Source organism: Colossoma macropomum, unplaced genomic scaffold (assembly GCF_904425465.1).
Source record: "Colossoma macropomum unplaced genomic scaffold, Colossoma_macropomum, whole genome shotgun sequence".
In the NCBI taxonomy this organism is placed as follows: Eukaryota; Metazoa; Chordata; class Actinopteri; order Characiformes; family Serrasalmidae; genus Colossoma; species Colossoma macropomum.
Genome location: NW_023494804.1, coordinates 2,697,693 through 2,713,845, shown reverse-complemented (window position 1 = coordinate 2,713,845; position 16,153 = coordinate 2,697,693). Strand labels below are relative to the sequence as shown.

General features: G+C 39.5%; 1 protein-coding gene and 3 non-coding genes across 4 annotated transcripts; 2 read left to right on the top strand and 2 right to left on the bottom strand.

Moving 5' to 3' along the window:
* Positions 1-1,237: 1,237 nt before the first annotated feature.
* trnas-gcu lies at positions 1,238-1,319 on the top strand. The gene has a single exon. It is a non-coding gene; the product is annotated as a tRNA-Ser (tRNA).
* Positions 1,320-1,639: 320 nt separating this feature from the next.
* trnat-agu lies at positions 1,640-1,713 on the top strand. Its single transcript has one exon. It is a non-coding gene; the product is annotated as a tRNA-Thr (tRNA).
* Positions 1,714-6,334: 4,621 nt separating this feature from the next.
* trnal-uag lies at positions 6,335-6,416 on the bottom strand. Its single transcript has one exon. It is a non-coding gene; the product is annotated as a tRNA-Leu (tRNA).
* A 2,589-nt stretch (positions 6,417-9,005) lies between these two features.
* On the bottom strand, positions 9,006-11,983 carry and3 (actinodin3). Its single transcript, XM_036595502.1, has 5 exons — positions 11,926-11,983; positions 11,556-11,619; positions 11,426-11,467; positions 10,499-10,662; positions 9,006-9,692 (listed from the first exon to the last, which is right to left on the bottom strand). The coding sequence occupies exons 2-5, from the start codon at positions 11,608-11,610 to the stop codon at positions 9,006-9,008; spliced, it is 948 nt and encodes a 315-aa protein (XP_036451395.1). The 5' UTR covers positions 11,611-11,619; positions 11,926-11,983.
* Positions 11,984-16,153: the final 4,170 nt, after the last annotated feature.

Here is a 16,153-nt window from a genome sequence, read left to right as displayed (position 1 = left end):
CTTCTATCCGCCAAATTTCACGGTTTAAACACGTTTCTCGGTGCACTCTACATTAGCATAAATTAACATAAAGTGCAGCGAAGCGTCCTGATTGGTGGATTTCAGAATAGCGTATTTCTATCGTTCTAAAGCTTGAATTAGAACTTTAGCTGCGCAGCCTTTAAAGCCAAAGCGTGCAGTGCAGTATAACTCACCACAAAATGCTATAGGAACACATTTCCTTAGGATTAGATCAGTTAAGAGGGCGAGTTGTGAGGAAAAACATCCAGGCACAGGCAATGACACACTTCAAATAGAATATATATACATATGTACATACACACACACACACACACACACACACACACATATATATATATATATATGTGTGTGTGTGTGTGTGTGTGTGTGTGTGTGTGTGTGTGTGTATGTATATTGGTCCAAACTATATTGGTCCAAACAACATCAAATTTATGCAGAAAACTAAAAATTGGAGGTCCTTATCTTGACATACACTTATATATAAATATATAAATATACATATAATTTACAATCAGTCAAAAAAGTCAGAACAGTTTGTTGTATGTATGGTTCTACCCAGCACCAAGCTTGTATACAAACCCTTTTTGGTGCTATATAGAACCAATTACATTCGTAAAGAAGCTTCTTCAAGCGTTCTTCAGTAACGAAAATGGTTCTGCACAGAACCATGAACACTAAAAGAGCTCTTTGCGTGATTTGAACAATAATGATACGATAATATTCAAACAACACAATCTGAATCCCTCAATACCTGGATGTCATTATGATACGATTTTCTTTCTAATTCATTTATTTATTTTCTTGTGTTTCACTTTGTGTGTTTATTTATTTGAGTTTATTTCTCTGCTGTGAATTTACCCAACCGATGATTGCTGTAATTGGTATGAATACTAAATAAATTAAATAATAAATAATAAAGAAGAATAAATTAGAAATAGATTAATAAATGAATATCGTGTTTATTTAATTAACAAATACCACATTCATAAATAACTTACAAATTAAATATGATAACTATGGCATAAGAAATGACATGAGAAATCAGCAAGCGTTAGATTTGAATGTGCGCCCCCTGGTGTTTTGATCTGGAACAGACTGAGCGTCTTATATTTACATCGTATTTTAGATATTAGTTTATACTATTAACAGCCAAAGTAATCAAAGACAGCATACATGAAGTTTTAACAGTAAAGGCGTGTGCGGTGTAAGGCATGTAGACGAGGTGGCCGAGTGGTTAAGGCGATGGACTGCTAATCCATTGTGCTCTGCACGCGTGGGTTCGAATCCCATCCTCGTCGAACGTTTTCGATCATTTTGTTCTCGATTCGATCTTTTAAATAAAGGAGAAATGGAGCGTAATGGACAAAGAGGCTGAAAGGTTCCTGTTTGGGCTGCACGATACATACAAAATACACTGTTGTTTTAATACACGCTGTTCTGCCTTTCAGTATTGATCACATGTATTGTTTAGGCACCGACTTGTTTAAGCTCGAGCGTTACCCGGAATAACGTCATCTGAGATGTAATCAGAACAGATATTTCCATCTTTCTGTAAAAATACGCAGCTGGTAAAATACAACGTGCTTCGAAAAGCCAACCGTTCCTCTGCTGCTCGCAGGGCGCCGTGGCTTAGTTGGTTAAAGCGCCTGTCTAGTAAACAGGAGATCCTGGGTTCGAATCCCAGCGGTGCCTTTTGCCTTTGGGGTTCAGTGCTTGCAGCACACATTTAAACCATTATGTTGGGACAGATGCTCACGAACTGTGGGACTCAGCAAGCTGTTCTACACACTTCAAGAGATGGTTTTTTAGTAAAGACACTGGTTCTTTTTAGAATCATGAGTTCTATATAGAACCATTTCATGCTTAAATGTTTCCTCACATGGTGAAATGGTTATTCAGACTGATGGAGACTATAATGTATATGGTTCTGTATAGCGCCAAAAAGGTGTCTGGTGCCATATACAATCATTTTCATAAAGGTTCCATATAGGGTCATATATATCACATAGGAGTTCTAAATAGAACCATTTCATGCTTAAAACGTTGTTTGCTTGGTGAAATATTTCTTCAGATTGAAGGAGAATGTGTTGTATATGGTTCTATACAGCACCAAAAAGGGTGATGCTACCGTAACGATGTCAAGCTTGTAACAACAGAAGAACCCTTCTGGTGCTATATACAATAATTTTCAGAAAGGTTCTGAACAGAACCACAACAGAACAATCTGAAGAACCATTTCGCCATGCAAAGACCTGTTGAGGCATGAAATGGTTCTGTATAGAACCATTGCCTTTGCTAAAATACCCCTGAAGAACCATCTTTTGTGAGGACGTGTCATCATTCTGTAGCCCAAATTTGAACCTCTATGGCTGTTTTTCTGTATTTGAAAAATATATAGAACCATGAACACTCAAAGAACCCTTTGCGTGATTAAAGGGTTCTTTGCATCATGAAAGGGTTCTTCAGACTGACAGAGAATGTGCTGTGGATGGTTCTATTTAGAACCTTTTTGAAAAGGGCCCTTTAAAGCACCAAAAAGGGGTTTTCCACTGTATACAAGCGTGACGTAGTCACAATAGCAGAACACTTTGTGGTGCTATGTAGAACCATTTTCAAAAAGGTTCTATTCAGAACCACCTAAAACACATTCTCCATTAATCTGAAGGACGCTTTGACGATGCAAAGAACCTTTTAATCACACAAAGGGTTTTTTGAATGTTCATGGTTCTATATAGGCTCATGTTTACTGAGCTGCTCTGATAAGAAGTCGGTGCTGTGAGACTCGCGGAGCTGCAGCTGCTTTAGCTTCTCTCCTGAGTATTTACTGTAATGTTCATGTCATGCTGTGTTTCATGTCTGTTGATATTAAGTTCATCACAGCCTGTTGAAACATGAAGCTCATTTGCTGCGGCTCTTGATGAAAAGAGTTCAAACCTCCATCTTGCTGAAATCTTGTTCTCAGAGTTGAGTTTGAGCCTTATGGCTGCAGTCTGGACTAAACGTGGGTCAGTAAATGAAGCTGTGGGTCAGTCAGAGAAGACAGGCCTTTAAACTTCAGCTAACTTCATTATCACAATGCGGTGCATTACAGTGTGTTTTTACAGTACTGCTGCCACCATCAGGTGAAAGGAAGAACTGCAGCGTGCTGACTAGTGGGCCTTTTATAACACGCTCTAAAACAGAAGCCATGGGGCAATTAAAATCTGTCCAAGGGCTGTATTTGGCCCTGGGGCCGGACTTTGGACATCCCTGGTGTACAGTTATAGTTGTAGCCTTGCTTCCATGCAACATCATTTAATTGTGCATCAGATAGATACAGCAATATTGGTATTTCCACTACCGAACAACCTGTGTAATTCAGAGAATCATTCAGAATAATCCACAGACATTTGGTGAGGAAATTTAAGAATAAAATGTACTGACTTTGAAGCATTTTTGTTTACTGCAGGGGGCGCTAGCGGCAAACATGATCATTTTCCCATAGAGAAAGACAGCTTAGACCTCTTATTTGGGCCTACTGACTACAACATGACGCACAACCTTCAACATGTATTGTTATAATTAATTAGGTGCACTAATGTGCAGTTCAGTGGGAAATGAAACAGCAGGTCAGTTCATTAAATTAAAAGCCAGTGGGAAAAAGTTGTAGCAGTTCTATAAGAATAAAAATTATGAGTTTAAAGTTAGAACTTAAAATGCAAAATGTACAGGGTTGGGGTGGGGTTGGGGGGGGGGTTAAGCTGCCACCTGTTTTATGAGATTTAAGGGACCGAACGTTTGAACACTTTATGAATTTTTAAACACAGATCTAACATATGAAAACACACTCACCTGCCACTTTATTAGGAACACCATGCTAATCATGGGTAGCTCTCAGAACTGCCCGAATTCTTCATGGCATGGATTCCACAAGGTGATGGAGACATTCCTTAGAGCAGTGATCACCAACGCTGGTCCTGGAGATCTACCTTTCTGCACTATCTAGTTCCAACCGTAATCTGCCACACCTGCTCCAGCTAATCAGCGTCCTCAGTAGCTAACTGATGGCTTCTCTGGCAGCAGTGAAGAAAGCAATTTTGAAATTTCGTGCAGAACCGAGCGTGCACTAAAGATCTACAGTCTAGCTATATTTTATGAATGTCATGGTATTCTGCATGGTATTTAAGCTATTATTAATAATAATCGACATAAACAAGTACATGGTAAGTGTACCGTATCGTTGCCAAGCAACCATGGACTGCTGAATGAAGAGAAGACAGTTCGGTCACCCTTCGCTGTACACTGCGATTATTTCATGAACTTTTTAATTTTTTTGTCGTATAACAATGAACATATGATAACACAGCACTGTTTAATGCACGGACTTTCACTTTATAAGTACATTCCAGTCACCCAATTACCATCCATATTATCCAGTGGCGCCCCTCTTCTCACACTGGGGCTGAATCTCAAATGCCGCCCTGCTCCCTACATAACGCACTATGTAGGAATTTAAAAACTGGCTCCTGCCCAACAACAGCGCATAATATAGCTAAGAAATGGTCATTTGGGACTCAGACACATCCACACTGGATAAACGATGCACCATTTGGCTGTAGAGACTAGAATACTAAGAATTCTAAACTTTCATAGCTAAAACACTGTTTAGGGAGTACAGAGTTGTTTGGGATTCAGCCTGGGCTCGAATGCGGCTCAGCCAATCAGATTTTAGGACCTGAACTATTCATTTTATGATGAAAAATAAATGATGAGCAATGCTGATGATTTAACTAATAAAGGACATTCATTCAAAACCAAACTAGTGATACTCCTGCCACCAAGTAATAGTGCATTCAGCAATGTAGTAGGTGTAGTATGTGTAGTATTTGTAGTATGTGTAGTATGTGTAGTATGCATTTCTAGATGCAAACTCGTTCTACCAGAGATCCTTTCCTGATCACCGCTGTTGTAAAGAGTGGCTATTCGAGTTACTGTAGCCTACCTGTCAACTTGAACAAGTCTAGCCATTCTCCACTGACCTCCCTAAGCAACAGGCCGCTTTCTCCCAAAGAACAGCTCCACTCGCTCGCAGTCAGGGCCGCAGGAACGACGGTGGTGAGCAGGCATTTGACCCACTGCTTTTCAAAGTACTGGGACTCAGGGGTGCAGCCACGGTGTCACAGACCTACCCAAATGGGCACACAATATTTATTAATAATATTTATTTTTCTCTGAGCGCTGTCACTGTATTATGGCAATAACTGATTAGCAATCGCTGCGATCCGCAATTACTTCAGTACGTTATCAGCGGTTCATAATGTTCGTAACTAGCGTTGGGACACCAAGGTCCTCTGAAGTTTCTGAAGGGTTTTAGTAAATTCAGTGTGGAAAAATGCACCAAAACTACCCAATGAGCTGTGACTGATTCTTAGCTGACCTCAGAACATCTGTGGCTGGGCCATAGACTTAACTGCTCGCTCTGTTTATCTCTGTACAAGACGCGATGCTGCCCTCAGTACCAGAGTAACTTTGACTTCTTGAGATGTTCAGGTATGCAGCTCACATGCTATAGGCTAACATATAACATTGCAAGTAAAAATATAGCTAGCTAAGATTTTTTGAGCGCAACTAACATATTGAGATTGTAAAATGCAAACCTGGTTTGCATTTCATTTTTTGTTGGAACTGCTGGTAACGTTGCTGGCTAAATCAGCGAGCTTCAGTCTCGCTCCAGTAGCTGCTCAGTTTAGGCTACAGGCTGCATAGTTGGCAATATTAGTGATTAGATGAGAAACTGTAGATGTAAAGTCAGAGACGATAGCTCATCTGCTGCTGCACAGTTTGTGTTGGTCATCCTCTAGTCCTTCATCAGTGGTCACAGGCCGCTGCCCACAGGACGCTGTTGGCTGGTTATCAGTCCAGTAGCGACACTGAGGTGTTTAAGAACTCCAGCAGCACTGCTGTGTCTGATCCACTCAGACCAGCACAACACACACTAACACACCACCACCACGTAAGCGTCACTGCAGTGCTGAGAATGATCCGCCATCCAAATAGTACCTGCTCTGTGGGGTCCTGTGGGGGTCCTGACCACTGAAGAACAGGGTAACAAAGTATGCAGAGAAACAGATGGACTACAGTCTGTAACTGTAGAACTACAGAGTGAAACTACACGGTCAGTGGAGCTGATAAAGTGGACAGTGAGTGTAGAAACAAGGTGGTGTATTTATTGTATTCAGATGCTCTGATTTGTTTCCGGTTTCATGGCTTCATAATAAGAGTAGAGAGCTGCTTTTTATTATAAGTCTGAGCTTTCCTGGTGGTCAAAAGCAGTTGGCAGCGGTGGGATTCGAACCCACGCCTCCAGAGAGACTGGAGCCTAAATCCAGCGCCTTAGACCGCTCGGCCACGCTACCTTGACTTTCAGCGGCGCGAGGAGGGAATATCAATGACGTCAAATCACAAATCAGATACACGGACGCTGCTTTAATGTCGATTTAAATCTTATGTCTTTTATTACTGATTATTAGTTGCTCAGTCAGCGATGAGTCAGCTTGACAAACAGGGAAGTTTGCAGAGACGAGAAATACGTGAAACACGAGTTTCTCTGGAAAGATTTTCGCAAAAAACATGGTTCTTCAAAGGTTAGTAAAGGGAATGGTTCTATTCAGAACCACGAGTTGTAGCTATTTGGAACAATTTCATGCTTAAATGGGTCTTTGTCTGGTGAAGTGGTTCTTCAGATTGGAGAATGTGTTGCATATGGTTCTATACAGCACCAAAAAGAGTTCTTCTACTGATACAAGCTTGACACAATAGCAGAACTCTTTCTGGTGCTATCTAGAACCATGCATAACACATTCTCCATCAGTCTGAAGAGCATTTCACCATGCCAAGGGCCATTTCTTTATAGAACTTGTGGTTCTGAATAGAACCATTCCCTTTACTAAAGAACCCTTGAAGAACCACCTTGTTTTAAGACTGAAACATTGCTGGGGTTTAAAGGGGAATTCCACCCATTTTTAAAATTTTCCCCATAACTCAGTGTGTGAGGTGTAATCAGAGAGATTCAGAGTGGTTTGGTGTGAAATGGTTCAGATGTCTTTACAGTGGTGGTGATGGGAACCAGGGGTCGCTATGACTACAACACAGATATAGACATTTTATTTACTATCCAGAACCACCAGTGAACCTACACGAGTCTTCTGAGTTTATATGGAATGTTGATGATGGAAAATAGTGGAAAATCTGAAATAATAAGTTTTCTTTGGGGACTATTTTGCCTCACAGTGCCCTGCGTATTGTGTATCCCTCCACCATGAATGGATTTTAAGGCCAAACTCTTCTCAAAACTATCATAAAACAGAGTCTCAGTCATCAGGCAGTGAATTCATAACCATTTCATGTAGTAACTTTCTGTGAGGGAGCTTTTAGAGGTGGACGTCTGATTCCTATCACCACCACTGTGAACAGTTCTGACTCAGTAAGAGCGTTTCACACCAAACCACTCTGAATGAACTTTGTTCAAATCTTAAACACTGAATTATTTTGGAATTTTGAAAATAAATGAAAAATGGGTGGAATTCCCTCTGTAATTCTTCACACTTTGGCTCTTTTATTTCCATCAATGCCTAGAAAATCAACAACAACACGTAATTTGATCAGGGGTACCCAAACATTTGCATAGGACTGTATGTATGTTCTTTTGTGGTGAAAGCAATTAACTGCATTGTTAGTTTATTGTAAATAAGAAAAATAACCTGTTATTAAATTATTCCCTGCAGTGTGTGTGTGTGGGCAGGTTTCTTTAAGAGGATTAAATGTATGGTTATTATTTCTTAAAATAAGCTAATAATGCTATTTCATATTTTTGCGATTAAAGGACACCAGTCAGCCACAACTGTATAAAATATGTAAACATAAAACAGATTTAAATACTTGACAGTGTCATAACAAAACTTTAATACACATTAATGTAACAAGATTTTATTTCATACCAATTCTGGACTGTTAATTTTGGTCCATGCATCGTGAAATGTTCACACAACATAAAAGGCATCTTGGGTTTTCAAATTATGTAAAATGAAAAACAGAAAAAATAGTAGTTATAGCTTCTGATATGATAGCAGTGATATTCTAATTTACAGTACCTTATGACCTAAAATCCCAGGGAACTTAAATCTATGTTTTCTTTCAAATTAGATTAATGTTTCTCATATGGGCCACAATATTCATGTATAAAGAGTGTCCTGTGAATAATGCCCCGGTGACGAATAAATTACCAATGTATTTAGTCTAAATTCTCTCGATGTATTCTGGGTGGTCCTAATCTTGTGTAGCACCTACGTGAGTATTATTCTCACCATTCACGGGGCTGATATGGTTATTTCTGCCCACACAGCTTTAACAGAACCATGCATTTCCCATAGTATCTTTCTGTTTGAGTGAAAGGACGCTAACAACCAAGCGAAAAGCTGACCTATAGCAGGCATAATTGAGCCATAAAGCTTGCACATATGTCTGTCCATCCATTTGTTTGTCTCTTTGTCCAACCAGTCAAGCCAGTGTTTCGTCCCCCGTCCGAGCGTTGGACAGAAGGATGTCAATCAAGCATGCTCATTAGAATATTAGGCCACACCTAGTTCTCGGAGAGGCCTGACTAGCAGTTTTGAAGCAGCATTTTGTTATATTTACATCGTTTGTTTTTAATTCACTCTTTGCAGTATGTCTAAAATAACACTCAAATTTAGTATCACACCAATATTTTTAATATTATACTCTGTGTTTCCTGGGACTTCAAGTGCATAAGTTATTCTTACTCAAAATAAGCGAATAATGCTAATTAATGTTTTCACCATTGATGGATGCATCAAGGAAATTTTACAAAAAAGATGCATGAGCACTTTATTTAAGCAACAATAATATTTTCTAATATCCAGCAGGTGTTCTTTTAAAAATCTATAGATGCACTTGTTGATAGAGCGACTAAACGCAATGCTAAAGTGCTACTGAGGGTCATCGGCTGGATTAGTGTAAAGGTATGGGTCGTAAAGATCTCTGCGATAATCGAAGGGGTCGTAGTAGAGGCTGCTCTTGTCTTCTGGTGCTGGATTGTCATCGTCATCTTCATGCTCTTTCTCTGCCTTCTGAATGACCGGGCCTTTTGTGGGCAGCGCTAACGCAGGCTTGCTAACTTTCACAGGTCGGGGCGGGCTGTCAATCAGACAGTCCGGATCCCAGTAGGGATCACAGTCATACTCCATTCCTTTGACGATTATCGGAGGTGGGGGTGGAGGTGCAACGGGTTTTTTAGCCGGCGGGGGGACGGGGGCGTCTGGCTTGACGGGGGCAGAAGGGGCCTCTTTAGCCGCAGTTAGCTTACACGTTGGGTGGTAGCGTGGATCACAGAGAACAGGGACCGCCCCGGTGGGCAGGTACACTATTTGAGGCTTGCAGAGGGGGTCTTTGGGGTTGCACAGGTAGGTAACGTCAACCTGAGATTGAGGCGGCAGGGCAGGAGCTGGAGGAGGAGTGGTGGGGGGTGGTGGGGGCTTGGTGGTTGGAGGTGGAGAAGTGCTTTTGGGAAGCCGAACGCCAAGAACGTTCTGGTATTTGGAGGCGTCCGGGCCGTAGGTGTTCTCTAGGTGGCGCATTTGCTGGTAAAGCATCCTGATCTTGTCAACCTCGTACAGCTGTTTGGAGGAAAACAAGGGTTTAAGCGAAAGGTAGGTGTAGGTGAAAATTTAATTCTTGGGCTTTTTTTCCTACAAAAAATTTTATCTCACCCAAAAAGTTTGGTCTATTGTTTATATTATCTATATTGTGTGTAGACCAGTGGTCTCCAATCCTGGCACTGGAGAGCTACCTTCCTGCAGAGCCTATACTCTTAAAAAAGATGGTTCTTCAAGGGTTCTATAGTAAAGAAAATGGTTCTATATAGAACAAGGAATACTCAAAGAACCTTTTGCATGATTAAATGGTTTGTCGCATGGTGAAATGGTTCTTCACATTGATAGAGAATGTGTTGTATATGGTCCTATATAGCTGTGTGTACTTCCAACTACAATGTGCCACACCTGCTACAGCTAATCAGCCTCTTCCCAAGTCCCTGATTGGCTGGATCAGGTGTATTAGAGTTCTCAGTATCTCTAATAGTCTTGATTGTGTGGTTTCTGACACTGTTTAACACACTGTCATCTATAAAAATGGATAAAGTGAATGTCAAGGAGAACAGCAGTCTTGAAGGCCTGTCCAAGTGGAGTAAAAGGCTTTAACTGCACACTTGAAAAAGATGGTTCTTCATAGGTTCTTCTGTTGTTACATGCTTGACATCGGAACAATAGAAACACCCGTTTTGATGCTATTAGAACTATTTTCTAAAAAATATTCAACACATTCTCCATCAGCATGAACAACCATTTAGGCATGTAAATGGTTCTGTATAGATCTCTTCGCCAAAAAAACTCAACACCATCTTTTTGCAAGCTCGTCCGCTCACCCCCTCCATGTGTCCGATGCTGCTGTAGTAACGGTAGTAGGACTGGAAGTCGGGGTCTTTCTGGTACCATTTGGGGTCTCCTGCGCGTCGGGGCCGTGAGTGGGCGAGGAAGCTGTTGGCTTGGGCGGTGTCGATGCTCACTGCATTCACAGGCTGACCGGACGCTGACACACAAGATTTACATATGTGACGTACAATGTTATGTCAATAAGCTACAAATGTATTTTTTAAATTTTTTCAGTGTTTATACATGAATTGTGGCATTGATTTATAAGAACATTCAAAGTTCATGCATACAGTAATGTGCAAAAGTTTGTGCACCCTGCTCAAAATACATTGTTTTTAGGTTTTGTTGATTTGCAAAGTAAAAAATAGGTTAATAGATCCTAAAACTAAGCAAATAAATAGATATTGTGCACTACAACTGCAGATGTCACATTTAAGGGAGTATATATATATATATATATACATATATATATATGTATATACTATATATATATATATATATATACATATGTATCTATATGTATATATAGCGTCACTGCTGTCCTCAAAAACCCAATTTTTATTTTTCCACTTGATTTAGCAGCTTCCTTTATATTTTATGAACATTTTATGATGAATGGACTAATAGAAATGCTCCAAAATCATTACAAATAAAAGCTCTTTATATTAATCTATATTAAAAGTTAAGAAAGTTTTCGCCCTCTCCTGTAAAGTTATGATTTTGGAGACATATGGTTTTCTTTGGCCAGCAATGATATATTTATTTAATCATATCATAAACAACATACAGTGTACTGTACAGATCATTTTAACTTCTATTTATCATTTTACATTCTCCATATCTTTGAGTGTGTGTGTGTGTGTGTGTGTGTGTACTATAAAAACCTATATTTAAATGTGTAAAAGAAATACTCTTATTACCTTTATTAGTGAGCTTTGTGAGAGATGTGGCCTGTAGAAGAGCTGAATCAGGAAAAATATTATTAAAAACACACAGCTGGAGTTTAACTGGAAGGTACAGGTAATATAAGTACAAACATTTGTAACTTACTCGGCAGTATTAAGATCCAGGACAGGGTCCCGATGATGGGCATCGAGGGGCTCATCTCCGACACCTTCAAACATAAGAATAAAAAAAAAAAACTACCAGTAAAATTAGTACAGGTTTTCATAATTTATCTAAATAAACCCAGATCAGTTCCCAAGATAAAAACCTGTGTTCTGCATTTGCTGTACAGTTAATATGACATTATTTTGTATGATTTGTATGATACAGTATGCTGTATCGCTAGATTTCCATTTTTTGTTATAGTTAAGCAGTATATTATACTACCAACATACAGTATTGATATTTCTGATATTGATTAAAACTCAGTTATTTTGAATATGAATAAATACCCAAATTAAAAAAGGTGGCCCACCTGTGCTGGCGCTCCTGTGTCAGTACCCAGGTATGAGTGGTCAGAACGGGAATCTGGACTAAATATCCACCACAAAACTGATAATTATGCTAATTACACTGTTATTCTTATTGGCTGTGATGGCTGTGCTGCTCCTCCCATCCTGTTGGCCCCTCCTACTGCCAGAAGCCCCAACTGGGTCTGACCTCAGCTTTGGCCTCATTAAAAACTGCATGCTGTCTAGCTTCGAGGGTTCAAACTAATAAAAGTCTGACTTCAAACAGAGCTGAACTGCTTGTAAAAAGCAAGTTTGTAGCCCCCCACAGTGAACAGACACAACGTGGATGAGCAAGGAATTAATTCAAGACCCAAAAGACCCAAAAAAATGAGCTTGCGATTGAATTTTGAATGATTTTTTATCATTTTTAATCATGTTCCACGACTGCAAAGTGCTGCACAGGCCTGTACGCTGTCCTCTTCACTGAGGATGTAGACTAAAAGTCCATTATTCTAGTTTTTACTGCCGAAGCTTGTGCTGTAAATCATCTTATAAAAGCATGTATTGGGTGGACACAGCTTCACCCTGCCTGCTGTCCGCTTTGACGAATAGTTCAGATGTGTGTTAGCAGGTAATGGTTGCAGAATAACCCCTGTGTTTAAAGGATAAAGTGGTAGAGGCGCAAAATTAAACCCTTCAGTCTGGAGAAACAGCTGTACTTTCTTGCGTAAACATCTGCCTTTGGACCTAGGCAAAAAAAAAATGCTGTTTGGAACACAGCCGCAAAAGTAGCTTGTGATATCTGAGGCCTTGTCTGTGTAAAAAGGCTTAAAATTAGAGAAAAGGCATTAATAACAGACTGATCAGGAATATATTAAGTATGAAAGGCGTGCACAGTTTATTTAAGCCTGTGTAATTAAAGCATGAGCACCCACAGTTCAACTGACAGAGTACAACATCAGCACACTGTTAGAAATAAAGGTTCTCTTCAGGTACATTTCTCATTCATCAAGGTACAAACAGTGTAAATGTTCCTTCAAAGGTACAACAGTGGTTTTAAGGTCTGATTGTGAACCTTAAACAAGCTTTTCCAGGTGAAAAGTATGTATACGTGGGTCGTTCTCCATTTGGAGTGGGAATTCAGGTGGATACAATTTTAAAAAATCAATTTCTTTCATCAACTAAATAATCTTAATATGCCCATTAACATCTCCTATTATCATATAAGCAGAAAGGAGAGCTGAATTCCAGACATATTTACAGTCACTGGTGTTGTATGAATATGGTGTAACACCAGTGACGGTGACTCCAGTTTATTCTGGTTAAAACTGAGGATTCTGTAAATTGGCTGACTCGTTGTCTGATCAGGTGACCTTGTGAGACTATTTAAAACCAGTAATTAAAATGATAATTTGGTATTATTTTGGCAAATTTTTAATTACCCAGCCATTAAAGCACAAAACACCAGTGACACATAGAAGTTATGAAGCTGCCTAATAAACAAAATTATTAATAAATTAATGAATAAAGTGAGCGAGTGTGACTCGCCTTCTCATGCCTTGAGACGCTTCCTCTCTGATGAGCCTCGACCCAAAGAAGCAGTTTAATAGAGCTGAAAATACTGTTACAATGTAAAATAAGAGTCCTGATAACACCAGAGACCACAACCTCTGTGACAAATAGATTTTTAAATAAAATATTTTTAATTTGTAGCATAATATTAATGATATAAAAAGTAAACATGAATCTGTTCTACACAAATTCTTAAGTTAAACCTCTTAAAAATATTGTTTTATATTAAAATGGTTTCTCAAATGTTGAAAGTTGGTTTTGTGATGAGCTGTTTTACAGATGCAGAGCGAATATGAAACAGGATAAAAAGAGAACAATGAGAGAATCAGAAGGGAAAAGTGTTATTTAATCTTCAACTGTGTAAATGTACATACTGACTTTTAGAGCCTGATATTTTAAGCCCTGTAAACTTTGTGACATGGTTTCCCCTCCAAATGGAGAATGACCCATCTATCTTTTCGTAACCGAATGTTTTAAAACAGATAATAAAATAAAAGTCCTGGAGACGAGACGGGGTGTGTGGAGTCAGTACAGCTTAGAGAATATCATTTCAGTGGATTATGGTTCAGTTATGTTCCCTGACTAAAGGTACTGAGATGAACCCTTGAGGGTTCCACCTCAGTGACAAGAGGGGAACCGCCCCAGTGACAGTTTAGTGCCTTTATTGTGTGATTTTAGACTGTTTAAGTAAAAAACCAATGGTGTTGAAAGTTTCAGTGCTGCATTCGTGGTGAATTCATTCATGTGATGCATTTACATGCTGGTGGTAGCTGACGGCAAGCTGGACGTTCTGTTGTTTCAAATGGAACCACTGCCAGTGGCATGGTTCTGCAGAACGCAGCGGTGAGCGGAACGTTCCGTCAAGAGTTCAGTTTTCCCAACTTTTGCCTTTGACCAGAGTGGTGAAGTAAACCGGATGTTGATTCTTTTTGGGAGCCAGGAACACCAAACGCCTACTATTATACACTCCTAAAGACGGTTCTTCAAGGGTTCTTTAGTAAAGAAAATGGTTCAATATAGAACCATGAGCACTTAAAGACCCTTTCGCATGATTAAATGGTTCTCTGCATGATGAAAGCGTTCTTCAGATTGATGGAGAATGTGTTGTATATGGTTCTGTATAGAACAATTTTAAAAAAGGGTTCTATATAGTACCCAAAAGCATTCTTCTACTGTGACAATGTCAAGCTTGTAACAGTTGAAGAACAGTTTTGGGTGCTATATAGAACCCTTTTCAATCCACAGCACATTCTCCATCAATCTGAAGTCTTTCACCATGCAAAGAACCATTTAATCATGCAAAGAGTTCTTTGAATGCGCACAGTTCTACAAAGAACCATTTTCTGTACTGAAAAACCCTTAAAGAACCATCTTTTTTAAGAGTGTAGAAGCACGCTTTTGGGTGCTATTTAGACCCCATTTTGAGAAGTTTCTATGTAGAACCATGTACACACACATCCTCCACCAATCTAAAGAACACTTTCACAATGCAAAGAACCATTTAACCATGCAAAGGGTTCTCTGAGTGTTTTGTTTGCTAAACAAACCTTAAAGAACCATCTTTTTAGGAGTGTAGTATTAAAAAAGCATTGAACTTTCAATACATCGTCCAGCAGCATTTGGGACTCAGCGCTGTGTCCGTACATCACAGTGTAAAGTCCATGGTGGGGCCGGAGGCAGACAGCAGCAGTGAGGGGGTTTCGGTAGTGGGGGATTTCAGTAGTGAGGGGGTTTCAGTAAACAGGTGTGACAGCACAGAGCAGGTATGTAAACTATGCACAAAAGCAAAGCCTGATGATGGTCATCAGATACTCGCTAATAATAATGATCAGCACTCTTTCACAAGTGCCGTCCTAATATTTCACATATATTCATATTTCGAGTTTGCTTCAAATGATTAAGGTCACACTCAGTAGTTTTAGGGGAAAGGGCATGACCCGGTCACTTTGTCCGATTCAGCTGAAGAAGACAGAACAGGAACAGACATCCCTTTTGTTAGCGCTCTGTTTTAAACTGTACAGTTCTCTTTAATTGGTTATTAACAGTCTGCACTTACATTAGTGTGTATCGTCCTTTATCTCAGCTGGAACGATGCGTGAGTATATGATGTATCATCTATCTATCTATCTATCTATCTATCTATCTATCTGTCTGTCTGTCTGTCTGTCAGTTTTATAGCTTGTGATGATGCTGTCATTAATAGATTCTGACAGTCAGCCCTTCAGGCTGTGACTGTATTTTATTGTAAACACTCCTGAACATTTGACTAATCAGCTACTTCTTGCTACTGTAAGTCTTTGATGTGAGCAGATGTGACGCGCCAGCACTAAACCTGTCAGCACAGCAGGGCTCGACTGCTGCGCCGACTGAAAACACGCCAGCACACACACACACACACACACGCCTGTCCTAACCTGCGACAGACTGAAACCCTGCAGCGCTGCAGCTTCCACAGCATGTTTATAACCCAGAGAATAGAATATTAACCTTAAACCAATAACTGATAAGTTAATACATCTCCATTTATTTGTCATTTACTTGTGTGTCATATTTCTGTGATGAGCAGCGGCAAATATGCCAAGACAAACCCAAATACATATATATATATATATATATATATATATATATATATATATATATATATATATATATATATAGTGTTTTTTTTGTGTAAACTAC